The 15,303-nt window shown below is 36.8% G+C and overlaps 1 protein-coding gene across 4 annotated transcripts in view; it reads left to right on the forward strand.

The window, feature by feature from the left end:
• Positions 1-15,303, forward strand: part of SNX25 (sorting nexin 25) — a 125,312-nt gene that overhangs the window by 23,903 nt on the left and 86,106 nt on the right. For 3 of the 4 annotated variants that reach the window (XM_028099828.2, XM_028099829.2, XM_028099830.2), the window contains exons 2-3: positions 2,018-2,102; positions 14,230-14,446. In XM_028099828.2, coding sequence (XP_027955629.1) covers positions 2,018-2,102; positions 14,230-14,446 — 302 coding nt within the window. The remainder of the gene's footprint in view (positions 1-2,017; positions 2,103-14,229; positions 14,447-15,303) is intronic. The other variant, XM_028099831.2, reaches the window with a different exon arrangement.

A 15,303-nucleotide genomic window follows, 5' to 3' on the forward strand; every position in this document is an offset into this window, starting at 1 on the left:
AGAGACTAAAATATAGTTTTAAGTGGTTGAGAGTGTATTTCTTTCATGCAATTAATGGCTTCTGTCAACAAGATGATTATTTAACGTTGTTTTTTTTTTTTTAAATTCCTTGGGAGAGTGTTGAATGTTATGTTAATTTGTAGCACAAAAGGATTCTTTTCTTTCATGACTGCAACACATACATCTTTATTTATTTATTTATTTATTTATTTATTTATTTATTTATTCAAGAGAGACAGAGACAGAGTGGGTGCATGGGGGAGGGGCAGAGGAAGAGGGAGAAAAGCAGATTTTTCACTGAGCAAAGAGCCTGCCTGATGTGTGGGCTCCATCTCTTGACAGGGAGATCAGGACCTGAGCCAAAACCAAGAGTCAGATGCTCAACTGACTGAGCCACCCAGGCCCCCCTCATGAGTGCAACACATACATCTTAAGGCTTTTAAAGGTAGTTCAACTAAGGAATCTGAAAACTGTGGCTTTTTGTTTTTAATAACAAAAATGGATGACACTCTTGGCACTTGACCCGTGAATAGTGTGAAACTAAGCTAAGGACTAGAAAGTCTCCGCTTTCAGGTTGGGTGGCTCAGGGCCATGGGGTTGATTGCAATTGTGTTGGGCGGGCCCACTTTAAGAACAAAGTGGTTTCAAAAAAAAAAAACAAAAACAAAGTGGTTTTCTCATACTTATTTGTTGGTTGAGCGTGGTAGTGATATTAGCCATTTGGATCTCCTTGATGTGGTAATGCTAATCAAGCACTTGTAATATTTCCCATGCACAGAGAAGTATTTTACATATTATTGATATTACTTTAGTTTCTTTTTATCCTTCAGAACCAGTAAGTGGGCCCAATCACATTATACATGTTTTTGGTCACTTTAGTATGTGACCAACTAAAAATATTTCCCCTTTAGTAAAGTCTTACTAGCCAGATAGTAGGATTTTAATTCTTTACATTGTTTCTCCCTGTTTTTTTTTTTTTTTTTTTTTGCCAAGTAGTGTCTTTATACAATTAAAAATTTTAAAACTTACTGTTACACAGACATATATGGAGTAAGAAATTAAAATCTTATGCTTCTGCCTAGAGGAAACTACTTTTATTTTTTTTTAAAGATTTTATTTATTTATTTGACAGAGAGAGATCACAAGTAGGCAGACAGGCAGTCAGAGGGAGAGGGAGAAACAGGCTCCCCACTGAGCAGGGAGCCCGATGCGGGACTTGATCCCAGGACCCTGGGATCATGACCTGAGCTGAAGGCAGTTGCCCAACCAACTGAGCCACCCAGGCGCCCTATGACAGGATCTTTTAATTTCTTTTCTTGGTTTTTAGTTATTTTTCTGAGGAGCTCTGTATATGTTAAATAATCGTCCTTTGTTATATATATGTTGCAGATATTATCTCCTGCTCTGTCATTTATATTTCTTAGTATCTTTTGCCAAACAGGAGTTTTCTATTTTATATAGTCATATTTGTCAGGTTTTTTTCTTTAAAACTTTCGAATTTTGTGTCTTATTTTAGAGATGCCTTTTCCATCCCAAGATTATACACAGCTTCTCCCTTATTTCCTTTGAGCACTTTTTTAGTTTAAAAAAATAGTATGCTCTTTATCAATTTGGAATTATTTATGTATAAGGTATGAGGCAAGAATCTAACCTTTTCTTATGCATGAATATCAAGTTATCCCAACACCACTTATTCAATAGTCAGATTTTCTTTTGTTCTTAATTCTCATATGTAGATACATTTGTTTTTGTACTACTCGTGTTCTGTTGATTTGTTTATTCTTACTCTGGCATCATGTTGTTTTGATATCTGTAGGGAAAATCCTTCTTTTTCAAAAATTTCTTAATGTCAAGCATTTATTTACTTTTCCAAAAGAACTTTATAATCTATTAAGCAATATCTTAAAGCTTATTTAAATGGTATTTCATACTTTGGTTTTATTTTTTATATATAATTTATTCATTCAGTAATCTGTGCCTTTTTTTTCCTTCCTTTTTTTTTTTCTTTACATTTCAGAGTCCTGTGTATGGAAACTCACATGAGTCAGTTCAGTCTAGAAGGATAGTAATTTCTCATAATATGGACAAAGCTCTGAAAGAAGGTAAGGATTAAATGAGAGTGTGTGATTACTATGTAAAGCTATTCATTATGTTCTAAAGGGAAAATTGTAATCTCTAACAAATTTACCTATCCTTCTTGTCTGTGGGTAGCATTAAGAATTTTTATGATGACTGAATAAATACATCCATATTTTAGTTGAATGGATGGGATTTAAATATTTACTAAGTAGGATTTCCAGGTCACATGAAGCTAACTGGCCACATGGAGCTAATTCCACTATATGAAACAGGGATCTGTTTTCTGTTACCTAAAATAGGTCTTAGGAAATATTTTTTCTTTTAGATATAACCTAGAGGTGTGTTGGGGATAGGTGCACTTAGGCTCACTCATCAACAAATCAGTTAAGCAAATTAAGGGGTGTAGTGGTCAGCCTTCTTAAAGAATGAAGGATATGTCAGTAGAACTGGTATTGAGCAAGGTTGAAGGTAGGTTGCCGAGGGCATGGTGTTGTTACATGTAGAAGTGGAAATCAGCAGGTGTAATTAGAAATATTAAAGTTGAAAAGATATATTTTGATGATCAAATTAAAGTTCAAACAATATTTTTTAAAATCAAATTTCTAAAAACACAATTTCAGTTACAAGTGCAGAAAGTCCGAGTTTTTCAAGTGAATATGGGGTGTTAGATATGAAGTGGAGAGAACTGAATAAGTGATAAGTACATAGCAAGTATGTTTACTTTCATAGTTCACAGAAATCACTGTATTTAAATTTGAAGTTGAGGGGCGCCTGGGTGGCTCAGTTGTTAAGTGTCTGCCTTTGGCTCAGGTCATGATTCCAGGGTCCTGGGATTGAGCCCCACATCAGGCTCCCTGCTCCGCAGAAGCTTGCTTCTCCCTCTCCCACTCCCCCTGCTTGTGTTCCCTCTTTCGCTGTGTCTCTCTCGGTCAAATAAATAAAATATTTAAAAAAAAATTTGAAGATGAGTACTATGTAGGTACAGAGACAGTCTGAAATTGTGTGGATTTGTAGAATTTTAGAACTTTGGGAACTAATTAAACTTTTAAAATATTTGTATTAGTAAAGTATGATGACTTTGATAAAAGCCAAACTTAAAATCCAATAATTTTTATTCATAATCTCAAAATCATGGTTTAAAAATAATTAATTGCTTTTATTGAGGTAAAATTTACATACTTGGAAATGCACAAATCTTAAGTGTACATACAATTCACTAATTTTCATAAATGTGTATAACCATGTAATAACCAGCAACCCTGTGAAACTAAGGAACATTTCTATCATTACAGAAAGCTTGCCTCCTGTACCCCTTTAATCAAACCCACCTTCCCTTGTTCTAATTTCTATCATTATAGATTAGTTTTGCCTGTTCTTTTGTTTTGTTTTTTAAAGATCTTATTTATTTATTTATTGAGCCCGATGCGGGGCTCGATCCCAGGACTCTGGGACCCTGACCTGAGCCGAAGGCAGACGCCCAATGACTGAGCCACCCAGGCACTCCTAGTTTTGCCTGTTCTTAAACCTTATAGAAATGGAATCATACAGGATGTAGTCTTTTATGCCTGGCTTCTTTTCTCAGCATGTTTTTAAGATTTATCAGTTGTCTGTCTCAGTTCATTCTTCATTATTACTACTGAGTAATACTCCATTATATTCATATGACTGTGTCACAATATATTTATCCTTTCTTTTTTGGACATTTGGGTTGTTTCTAATTTTTTGAAACACACTGGATAAAGTTGCTATAAATAAGTATTTTTGTGGACATATGTTTTCATGATGTTTGTTCTTACTCTGGCATCATGTTGTTTTGATACCTGGTATTTGTTGGACAAATTCCAAGGACTAGAATTGACAGGCCTAGGGTAAGCTGTGTGTTTAACTTTATGAGAAATTGCCAAATAATATTGTAAAGTGATGATATCTTTATTTAGACTCTCACCATGTATGACTGTTCCAACTGTTTTACATTATCACCAACATTTTCTGTTGTCATTCGTTCTATTTTAACTATTCTGATAAATGTAAAACAGAATCTTACTGGGACCTTAAATTGCATATCCGTGGCAACTAATGATACTGAGCATCCTTTCATGTGATTATTGACCATTTCCATATCTTCATTTGTGATGTGTCTGGTCAAGTCTTTCTTTTTAAAATTTATTTAACTTATAATTTCTTTGTAGGAATGTTTTTAAAGATTCTGGATTCACATCCTTTGTTAGATATAGATACAGTGAATACTTTCTCCCAGTTTGTAGATTGCCTTTTATTTTTTTAATGTCGTGTTTGAGCAGAAGTTTTTACTTTTGATGATGTCTAATTTACTAATTATTTTTTCTTTCTGTTCTCTAGATAGGATAATTTTTATTCATCTGTCTTCAAGTTCACAGACTCTTTTTCTGTCATTTTTAATCTATAGTTAAATGTATCCAGTGAATTTTTTTATTTCAAATATTGTACTTCTCCTGTCTAGAATTTCTTTTTTTTGTTTTTTAAAGATTTTATTTGTCAGAGAGAGCGAGTGAGCGCGCACAAGCAGGGGGAGCAGCAGGTAGAGGGAGAAGTAGGTTCCCCTGGATCCTGGACCCTGGGATCATGACCTGAGCTGAAGGCAGATGCTTAACCAACTGAGCCACCTAGGCGTCTCCTGTCTAGAATTTGTTTGGTTCTCTGTTGAGATTTCCCCATCTGTCACTTATGACCATCTTTATCTTTAATTCCTTGAACACACACACACATATATATATAGTTGCTTTAAAGTCTCTGTCTGCGAAGTCCAAAATTGAGGCCATCTTGGAGTTGATTTCTATCCATTGGTTTTTCTCTTATGTATGTGTTACTTTTTTTTTTTTTGGTTTCTTCTCAGGTCTTATTTTTTATTGTATCCTGAACAATGTGGATGCTACTTTCTAGACATTCTAGTTTCTGTTATCTTCCTCTGAAGAGTGTTGGCTTTTGGTCTAGTATGCAGCTTAATTTTCTGACTGTTAACCTTGAGGATACTTGGTTTTACCCATATTTTTAGGACAGTTCTGCCTGGATTTTGTCTAAGGTAAATCCCTCAGTCCTGGGACACAGGCTTAAGTCATCTAGTTCATGTCCCTTACAGTTTCAGTGGAAAGTCCATGGTCACACCTCTAACCGACCGGGTAGGACTTTAGCTCCAGACGCGGTCAGAGTACCTGCTCAGCTCTTCCAATTTTCTACCTGTTGCTGTGAGCTGGTCTCCTTGCGGTCTTGCCTCCATATGTGTGTAGGACAGAGTCGGCTGTGGGTTTGAGAGCTTGTAATCCAGATTTTGTGGCTCCGTCTTCTTTGTATTGCCTGCCCTTATTTCCGTCTGCTTTGGCAGTTCCTAACTCTGTTTTCTGATATCTTATATTAAAAAAAAATACAGATGTTCAGTCTAAGTTTGAACTTCCTTGTGCCTCTAGGACCATCGAGTGCTTCAGGGGAAAGTTACATAAATGTAGTTCATACTAGCACTAGTCCCTTCTATTAAGGGTAGGTTTTCCCTTCAGTTTCTCTTACTTTGCTCTCCAGTGCCTTTATGTATTTATTTAATTTTTAAAATTTAAAATATTTTCTTTATTTATTTGACAGAGAGAGGGACAGAGAGCACAAGCAGGCGGAGCAGCAGAGGGAGAGGCAGGCTTCCTGCCGAGCAGGGAGCCCGACGCGGGGCTCGATCCCAGGACCCTGGGACCATGACCTGAGCCGAAGGCAGACGCTTAATGACTGAGCCACCCAGGCGTCCCTCTCTCCAGTGCCTTTAAATAGTTCTTTAATATTTTTTTTCTAGAGTTCCTAATGGTTTTCTGTAGGAAGGTTAGTCTGATATAAGCTATTCCACCATCCCTGGAATTGGAATTCTTCTCTCTTTTTCTTTTAATTGTTGTAGAATACATATAGTGTAAAATTTACCGTCTTAACCATTTTTAAGTGTACTGTTCGGTAGTGTTAAGTACATTTTCATTGCTGTGTAAAGTCTTTAGAACTCTTTTCTGAAACTCTGAACCTATTAAGCCACAATACCCACTCCTCTCTTCCCCCAGATTCTGGTAATCACCATCTACTTTCTATCTCCATGAACTCGACTCTAGGTACTACATATAAATGAGGTCATATACTATTTGTCCTTTTGTGGTTGGCATATTTACTTAATATAGTGTTCTCAAGGTTAATCCGTGTTTGTAGGATATGTCAGAATTTCCTTCCTTTTTAAGGTTGAATAATATTCCATTTTATGTATATAACCACATCTAAAAAAATATTTATTTTTTTAAGTAAGCTCTCCACCCAGTGTGGGGCTTCAATTTATAACCCCTTGATCAAGAGTCACATGCTGTAGTAACTGAGCCAGCCAGGCTCCCCCTATAACCACATTTTCTTTATCCATTCATCCATTGATGGATGTCTGGGTTGCTTCCATCTTTTGGTTATAGTGAATATGCTGCTATGAACATGGATATCTCTTTAATTTTTTAAGACTGTGAAGTTGCTCTGTAACTGAGATAGCATGTTTACTTACCATGGACCAATTTGTTTCAGAAGTGTCTATGGAAAAAAAAAAAAGATAAGGGTTGAGGCCTGGTTGACAAAAACCCAAACAGAACAAAACCAAAAAACCCCCAAACCACATCATCCTCAGTCTAATTTCTGTGCAATGATTTATTTTGAAAGAACGGTATTATCCAAAGCCTTTGGGTAAGAGCTTTAGTTAATTACACTTTGGTGATAATTTTTTTCTTTTCCACTGTATTCTTAATGTTTACAATTTCCTCTTGTTTTAAGCAAAATGATTTTCAGTGAAGTTGAATATTATATCATCTACCAAAAGAAGAGCTAAAGGCTGCTGTAAAGTTGGTTATGAGAGTAAAATATATGCATCAGGCAGTCGTTAAAAACAACAATAAACTAAAACCAAAATTGTCTTCTAAAAAATTTTAGACATTTAATTTAATGAAGAATTGGAATCTAGAAATACATGTTGAGAAAGTTAAGAGGTTTCATAAGTATTTAGAAAACCTGTAGTGATTATAATATGCATCTCTGGAGTATGTTAATTTGCATTTCTAAGCCCTGGCACCAGTATATTAATTGAAATTCTGAATGTCATTAGCTAACTATAGTAGACTTATATTGATAAAATTGAGGGTCTCTTGGTATGCTTGCAAAATTTAATAGCAGGTACACTTGTTAAGGCTGCAGTAACTTGAGTTCAGTTGATATGAAGTGTTTATGACTATTTAAAAATTTCCCCCTAAAATTAGTTTGAAGTAGATAACATAATTACTCCATCTTTCCTTTATATATTTGTTTTATTCCATTTAGAATACACATTTTTTTTAAGATTTTATTTAATTTTTGACAGAGACAGCAAGAGAGGGAACACAAGCAGGGGGAGTGGGAGAGGGAGAAGCAGGCTTCCCGCTGAGCAGGGAGCCCGATGCGGGGCTCAATCCCAGGACCCTGGGATCATGACCTGAGCCGAAGGCAGATGCTTAATGACTGAGCCACCCAGGCGCCCCTAGAATACGTATTTTAAAAACAGATTTATTCAAAGAGTTGAGTAAAATACAAGGTATGTGTGTGTGTATGCCTGTATAAATGTTCGTGGGTGGGTTTTTTTTTGTTACTAAAGTATGCTTTTGTTGTAGCTCAATATAAATTAGGACTTGGTCTTAAATCTCTATAGATTGAATTACAAAGAAGAGAGAAGTAATATTTAAAAGTGCAGCTCAAAATAATACAGTTCGGCTTTCTGTGAAGCAGAAGAATTATTAAAGCTACGAGGTGTGCCTGGCTGGCTCAGTCGGTGGAACATGTGACTCTTGGTTTCAGGGTTGTGAGTTTGAGCCCCATGTTGTATGTAGAAATTACTTAAAAATAAAATCTTCAAAAAAAAATTACTAAAGCTAAAAATGCTGGAAGTTGAACGGCATACCCAGGGAAGATGACTGAAGTGTATATTATTGCTGTGCTTTGTTAGCCAATTTTAAGTGTAAAAACTGTATTTTAGGGATTCAGATATGGTATGAATGAACCATATGTTTGAGAAGTCAGAATAGCCACCTTTCTATACCAGATGCTCTCAAAAGTTTCTCCTAAAGTTACATTTCCAGGAAGACTGACAGGAGATAACTTTTGAAATCTTTATGAGTATTAAATCTCAGATCTATAGCCTAATTTTTACTAGGCTACCCTGAATTACCTCACTAATGTGGATCAGAGAATATAGTTCAGTAATGAGTACCTGCTATTTGCTCAGGAAAACTTTCAATTTAAATTCTTGAATTGAAAATATAGTTCTTTGTAATGTTATCTTTTTTGAAGCATTGAGGATACTGACCTCTGCACTTTGACTTGTAAGATGTTGTCCAAGTGTCTTATAAATACCATTACTTCCATTACTTTTTGGAGTATCCTTCACAAGTGCAATTAATATTAATGTACATATCCAGATGAACATATTTCTGTTAGTTTTGATTGGCTCTTAATACTTTTCTGAATTTTCGGGGTAATTGTGCCTATAAAATAAAGTGTCCAGGTTATACAAAAGGCCATAACATGAACGATCATGATAACAGAAGATATTACAAGGTCACTATCCAAGTATAACAGAACTTTCAGTTTCCTTGGAACTTGTCTTAGATAAGGTGAACCTGATGTGGTAATCTCTTTTACTAGGCTCTCTGTGGCCATTTCCAGACGATGGTAGACTGTAAGAATTAGATGCTGACACAGAGGGAGCAGAACCTACACTTGAAAGACCGTGACTCTCCCACCTTCCACTCCCACCCCTAACCTCCGTTAGGTTCAACTCTTCTAGTTCATGACTCTACCCAGTGATGTGAAATATATATACATTTTTTGTTGACTGAATGAACACCTCAATCAGTGACATAAACTAATAACCCTAAATTTTCCCAGAAGTTGGCTTTCCTTCCACACATAGACAGTGATTACTAATTGCATTTTAAAAACTTTGCAAACTGCAGAGTGCTATCTGTATGAACAATGTTATTATTATTGTTCTTATTACCATTAGGCCAATTCCTGGTTGAATGAGCTCTCTTTCTTTGTTCAAAGGGACTCAGGTCATGGATGTTTATGACCCTTGGGGCCTTACCTCTTGTGCAGGGAAGACTATCTTGAATTGGTCTGGGGAAAAGGCAGAGGTAGAAGAATGGCTCTCATGGAGCTCTCTCTCCTACTATTTCCTTAGTTTGAGTCATTCTTTGTTCTGAAAATTTATAGGTAGAGATTACCTAATATCGCGTTATCTAGACTAACATGGTAGCCTTTTAACTGGTCTCCTCACTTCCAGTTTTTTCCTACTTTGTTACCCTAAATCCTCTTTTTTACATTAATCCTACTCAAATCAAAGTTCCAAACATGCTATTCCATTCTCTGTAATCTGCAGTGATTCCTTTTTACCTGCTTATTTCATTGAGAGTAGTCTAGAAAATAGATTTGATAATAGCACTTGAATTTTTCTTGGCTGCTATTATGTGTTTAGAAGAAAGACTCTTTGCTTGGCAATGAGCATAAGTGTTCTTCCATTTCTCATTGGGGTTTGTTATATTATTTCTGCTTATCTCTTAGTAGAGACCATAAAATAATTTTATCATGAATTTCTGTGTCTCTTCAAATTGATCCGTATATTTTAAAATATTTTGTTCATATGTGCACTTGTATATAAATGAGTATATGTAGCTACATAATATATACTTGGAATTATGGCTCTGTTTTATACTTTTTTTTTTTTTGCCCCACATGGAGCTCAAACTCATGACCTGAGATCAAGAGTCACATGCTTTACGGACTGAGCCAGCCAATTGCCCTTGTTTCACATTTTTTATATTTGCTATATTTTTATAATACTTAGGTTAAAGGTGTACTGATAAGCTATTGATAGAGATTTGTTAGTTCCAGGTATATCTTCTATTACTGAGGGTTTTTTTTTTTGAAGATTTTATTTATTTGACAGAGAGAGAGTGTGCACACACAAGTAGGCAGAGCGGCAGGCAGAGGGAGAGGGAGAAGCAGGCTCCCCACTGAGCACGGAGCCCGATGCCGGGCTCGATCCCAGGACCCTGAGATCATGACCTGAGTGGAAGGCAGACGCTTAACTGACTGAGTCATCCAGGTGCCCCTGAGTTGAGATTTTTACCAATATTCATTTTTATCAATTCCTAAAAAAATGTAGTATTGGAGGAGTATTTTAGAGCTGTATTAATTAACATATGCAGTGTGTGGTTAACAAGCGTAATGGGAAATTATGTAGATGAATATGCCCTTCACATAAATCCTTTAGTGTGCTAAGAAGATCTTATTTTAAAGCTATTAAGTCTCTTATAATTGCTTTTAATTTCCTTCTATAATTTGAAACTAAATTTTAACGGAAGGAAAAATGCTTCTATTTCCCAAACGTTTTGGGTTATAGGTTTATTTGCTACTAGTTAAAAATTCTGTGGTATGACAACTTTGTTTAATAAAAGAGTAAGGGAGAAAGAATTGCAAATGAACAAATTAGCAGTGCTTTGTAGTCAGGGTGGCTCTTACCAGAAGAAGGATATAAAAGCTTTGCAGATAAGAGTCTGTGGAGATTATATAATTCAGCCCCCCATCTCAGGAAGTAATTTTTTCTAGGTCATCCTTGTCCATTGGATATCCAGCTTGTTTAAAAGTTTCTTATGGTAGAATATTCACCATTTACTGTGAATCTTGAATAGCTTTAATGATTTTATTCATTATGTTGAACAGAAAAAACAATTTCTTATGACTTCCACCCATTGGTCCTATTAGTGCCTTCTAGGACAATTTTTAGCATATTTTTTTCATATAAATATTTTAAACAAGCTGGATATCCAGTGGAAAGGGCCACTATTCAGATTTCTCATGTTTTTTACTCATGTGACTTGTTCCACCTTCATGCAGGACTACAGTGTGCTGAGTAGGAAGAGTGTTTGATTGGCAGATAGGACACTTGGCTTTACCACTTATTTGACTTTGAGCAAGTTATTTCACTTCTTGGAGCCTCAATTTCTTGAGAGGATGTAACGCAATTACTGTGTAGGAACTGTGGTCTATTTTTTGTCAATGAGTGAGATTATGGAATTAGCCTATTCCTGTTTTTGCTCTAATTTCTTAAATATCCAGGTCAGAAACCATTTCTGCTTTCTTCTAAATGGAATAGTCCAATTAGGAATGAGATGTGGCTACTTTTTGTAAAATCTAGAAAACATAACCATTTGTTCAAATGAATATTTGGAAGTGATCAGAAAATAGCCAAAAGGTTTAGGAAATGATTTATTTGTTGGTTTTGCTTTTGTTTTGCCTTTTCATTTGTGTCCAGCGGATATTTATTCTACCTTGTATACTGGAAGCCTTACATACCAGAATTAAATGCTTATTTAATGAAAAATGAAAGATTGAGGTAGTATCTCTTTTTTTTTTCTTTTAAATGCCTGCCCCCTGGGCACCTGGGTGGCTCAGATGGTTAAGCGTCTGCCTTTGGCTCAGGTCATGATCCTAGGGTCCTGGGATCGAGCCCCGCATCGGGCTCCTGGCTCAATGGGGAGTCTGCTTCTCTCTCTCTCTTCCTCTGCCTGTCCCCCTGCTCATGCTGTCTCTCTCTCTGTATCTCTGTGTCTCAAATGAATAAATAAAATCTTAAAAAAATAAATAAATGCCTGCCCCTTAGTCTTTGGCAAGTAATGGTTCTCAGCTATAAAGCTTCAGCTATCTTAAGTGTCTTATCCCACTACTGAGGCCAGTGGAATCACTTTGAGGATGAGCTAAACCTTTGTGTCTGTGAACAAAATTCTTGATGATTTATGTATGTTTTTGACCTATGGGATTTAAGATGCCATTTTGTGAATTATTATAAAGCTGCAATGCAGAAATTCTGGAAATGTGGAAAAGCATTGGATAATACTTTCACAGTTGATATTCTGAGAAAAAAAGCCATCACAGAATATTAAAACAAGAACGGTGCTTTCCTTGACTTGTGGGCTTTTGCACATATATGGAATCCTTACATAAGATGAACTCTGAGCTGGAGGTTCCATTTGCTATTCAGTTTTCTAAGAACTATGACCTCCCTCCTGCCACCTTCCCATCTCCCCCCATCTCAGGAAGTAATTGATGAATAAAGATGAATAAAACAAGATGAATAAAACAAGCACCCAATCCTGGCCTGCAGAATTATTTGAGAATTATGGGTCAGACATTTGTGGGCCAGGTGTGCAGTAAATCAGGATCCCAAGTTACGTTTTGTTCCACAGGATTCTTGGGAGCAAAGCAAAGCAAGAGGATAGACTATTTATCTGAGACAAAGTATGGTCATATCAAAATTAAGCTAAATCAAGTGGTATTTGAAGAAGGAAAGAGAAAACCTTGAGAAATAAGCAGTGATTAAAAAATAGTACAGGTATCCTTATGCTGAAACATGGATATGGGGCTGTGTTTTTCCTCCCTTGGGGAAATCACGACTTTAGTCCAATAACATTTTTATTTTTCAGTCTTCATCTTCTATGTGGACTTGAGCTGCCTTGAGCAACAGAGAACTACTGTGTACAAGTGGCGATTGAGTAATGTGGCTAGTCCAAATTAAGATGTGCTGAAAGTATAAAATATATACCAGTTGGTGAAGACTTAGCATGGAAAAAGAATCTCACTAATTGGGGTGCCCAGGTGGCTCAGATGGTTAAGTGTCTGCCTTCGGCTCAGGTCATGATCCCAGGGTCCTGGGATCGAGCCCTGCATCGGGCTTCCTGCTCAGCGGGAAGCCTGCTTCTCCCTCTCCCTCTGCCATTCCCTCCACTTGTGCTCTCTGGCTCTATCTCTCTGTCAAATAAATAAATAAAATCTTAAAAAAAATTTCATTAATTGATAGTCTTGATTATGTTTTGAAATCATAATATTTTGGATATATTAGTTGAAACATATTATTAAAATTTAACCTGTTTCTTTTTTCCTTTTTTAATGTGGCTACTAGACACTTAAAATTACATATGTGACTCTCCTATTTCTGTTGGATAGCACTGCTCTAGAGCTAAGGGTTTTTATTTCCAAGGCATAAAATTGATCCAGAATTAAGAAAAGAGATACTAGAAATTTTCCAAAGAAGGTTGTCAGCCACAGATGCTGAGCCTGGTGTGATATCTGACTTAGGGGATTCTTCCTGCATTAGTTGGGGTCTCATTAAGAGACAGAAACCACATAATACTTGAACAAGAAAGTTTAAAGAGTGATTAACTTGCCAAGGGACTTGACTACTGAGGAATAAAGAGAACTCCAAAGAATATAGGAAGAGCAGATAATGGGAGCAATCACTACTTCTGGGGCCATGGCAGAGCACTTCAAGGAGGGATACGTTTGGGAGCGGGTTCCTTCTTCACCCCCAAGTTGAGATCCAGGTCTCACTGGAGAGGGCACAGGTGTGGCCCATGTAATGGTGAAGATTTGGGGAGATACCACAGGCTACGGGAAGCCACCCCCAGGGTACTAGCAGACTTCTCTGGGGAGCTGCCCTCTGAATGCCATTAGAATCTGCGGGGGGTGAGGCCATCTGATGCCCCCCCTGCTGCTGCCCGCCGCACACTGCAGGAGCAATCAGAGAAGAGCACACAGGAACCAGGACAAGAAGAAGCCCCTTCCTCCTCCACAGTCCCCCCCGGCATCCTCTCCTGTCAAACTCTAACATGGTATGAGTTGGCAAAGAAATGTTTACATGGTCTGTCTCCAGTATCATAAAGTAGGGCAAGAAAGGGTGAATTTGGAAGCGAGAGGCAATAAATTGATGACTGGCAGACTCGATAAGTGTGTTGCCACTGTGTAAGATGCTCTGTTTTTGGATAAATTTAGATAGTTTGGCCCCAGGATAGAATATTTAAAAATTGGGCTGTCCACAAAAATTCAGGACATATGGTCACCACACCTCCAGAATTTTAGTTAGAATCTTTTTATTTTCAAATATTCTAGGGAAGATTATGTCTTCTCTTGTGTTGTTATCTACTCTTTATATTTTAAACAGTGAATATTAGATAGTAGGTCCTCAGTGTCCAGTAGAAATGCAGTCTTGGTATATGCTTCTTTCATCTAAGATTTACTCATTGCTTTGTTTATTCCTGGTAGTGTTTGACTACAGTTATAGAGATTACGTTCTGTCCTGGTATGGAAATCTCAGCAGAGATGAGGGACAGCTTTACCATCTGCTCTTGGAAGACTTTTGGGAAATTGCCAGACAGCTGCGTCACAGACTGAGCCACGTGGATGTGGTTAAAGTCGTCTGCAATGATGTTGTAAGAACTTTACTCACTCATTTCTGTGACCTGAAAGCTGCGAATGCCAGGTAACTGTTCAAACATGAACAACTTCCCCCACTTTTTTTCCACATTAAAATATTTTTCTTATACAGAAAGTGGTCAAAATCAAGATGAAACTAGAATTTTCTGCCTCTTGCTGGCACTTGGCTTGAAATATAGATTTATTGAGGGAGAACATTTATAGTGTTCTGGTAGAGTAGATTTTTTTTTATAACTCTCTAATAGAAAACCCCTTTATGGACTTCTTTAATTTTGTGAAAAACTTAAACAATGCAATGAATTTTACCGAGCCAGCACTGTCATGAACTTGTTTATAGAATCATGAGTACCTGGAAGTAGAAAATTTAAATACAGTGTCTTATACTGTGAAGTGTCCATGAGTTTACAATGTTTAGAAAGGTTTAGAATTTCTTTTTGTTGAGAGCTCTGTTGCATCACCATATCCTGAAAATTGACTTTTAAAAAAGAACTCAGTATTGGGGTTTGTGGGCTGTAATTAGAAATGTTTCATTGTGAAAATTGTGAATATTTAGGTTTGTTAGCTCTTTGTACTGTTCCACTCACAAGATCTGTGCCTATGAGGTGACTGCCTTTGGAAGGAAAACTTCAAGGCCATTTCTGAGCTTGTAACAAATCCTTATGTTTAGAGGTTTGCCGGTAGGATCTTAACTGTATGCCCTACTCCTTTGTGAGTGTGAGAATGCTGAATTACGGCACTTCTAACTTGCTTATAAAAGTCATCTTACTGAAAGAAAGGAGTAGTCTTCTGCCTGTTTGAATAGGGGCTCAGTAGGAGAGGCGCTCCTTGCAGTTACCGTGGCCTATTCTCAGTGCTGTTCTTCTACCTCTACTTTCAGGGGAGAGAGCGGGTATCTGAAAAATA

Source organism: Eumetopias jubatus, unplaced genomic scaffold (assembly GCF_037043125.1).
Source record: "Eumetopias jubatus isolate StellerSeaLion01/CBP00866 unplaced genomic scaffold, mEumJub1_p1.0 scaffold_2, whole genome shotgun sequence".
Taxonomy (NCBI): domain Eukaryota; kingdom Metazoa; phylum Chordata; class Mammalia; order Carnivora; family Otariidae; genus Eumetopias; species Eumetopias jubatus.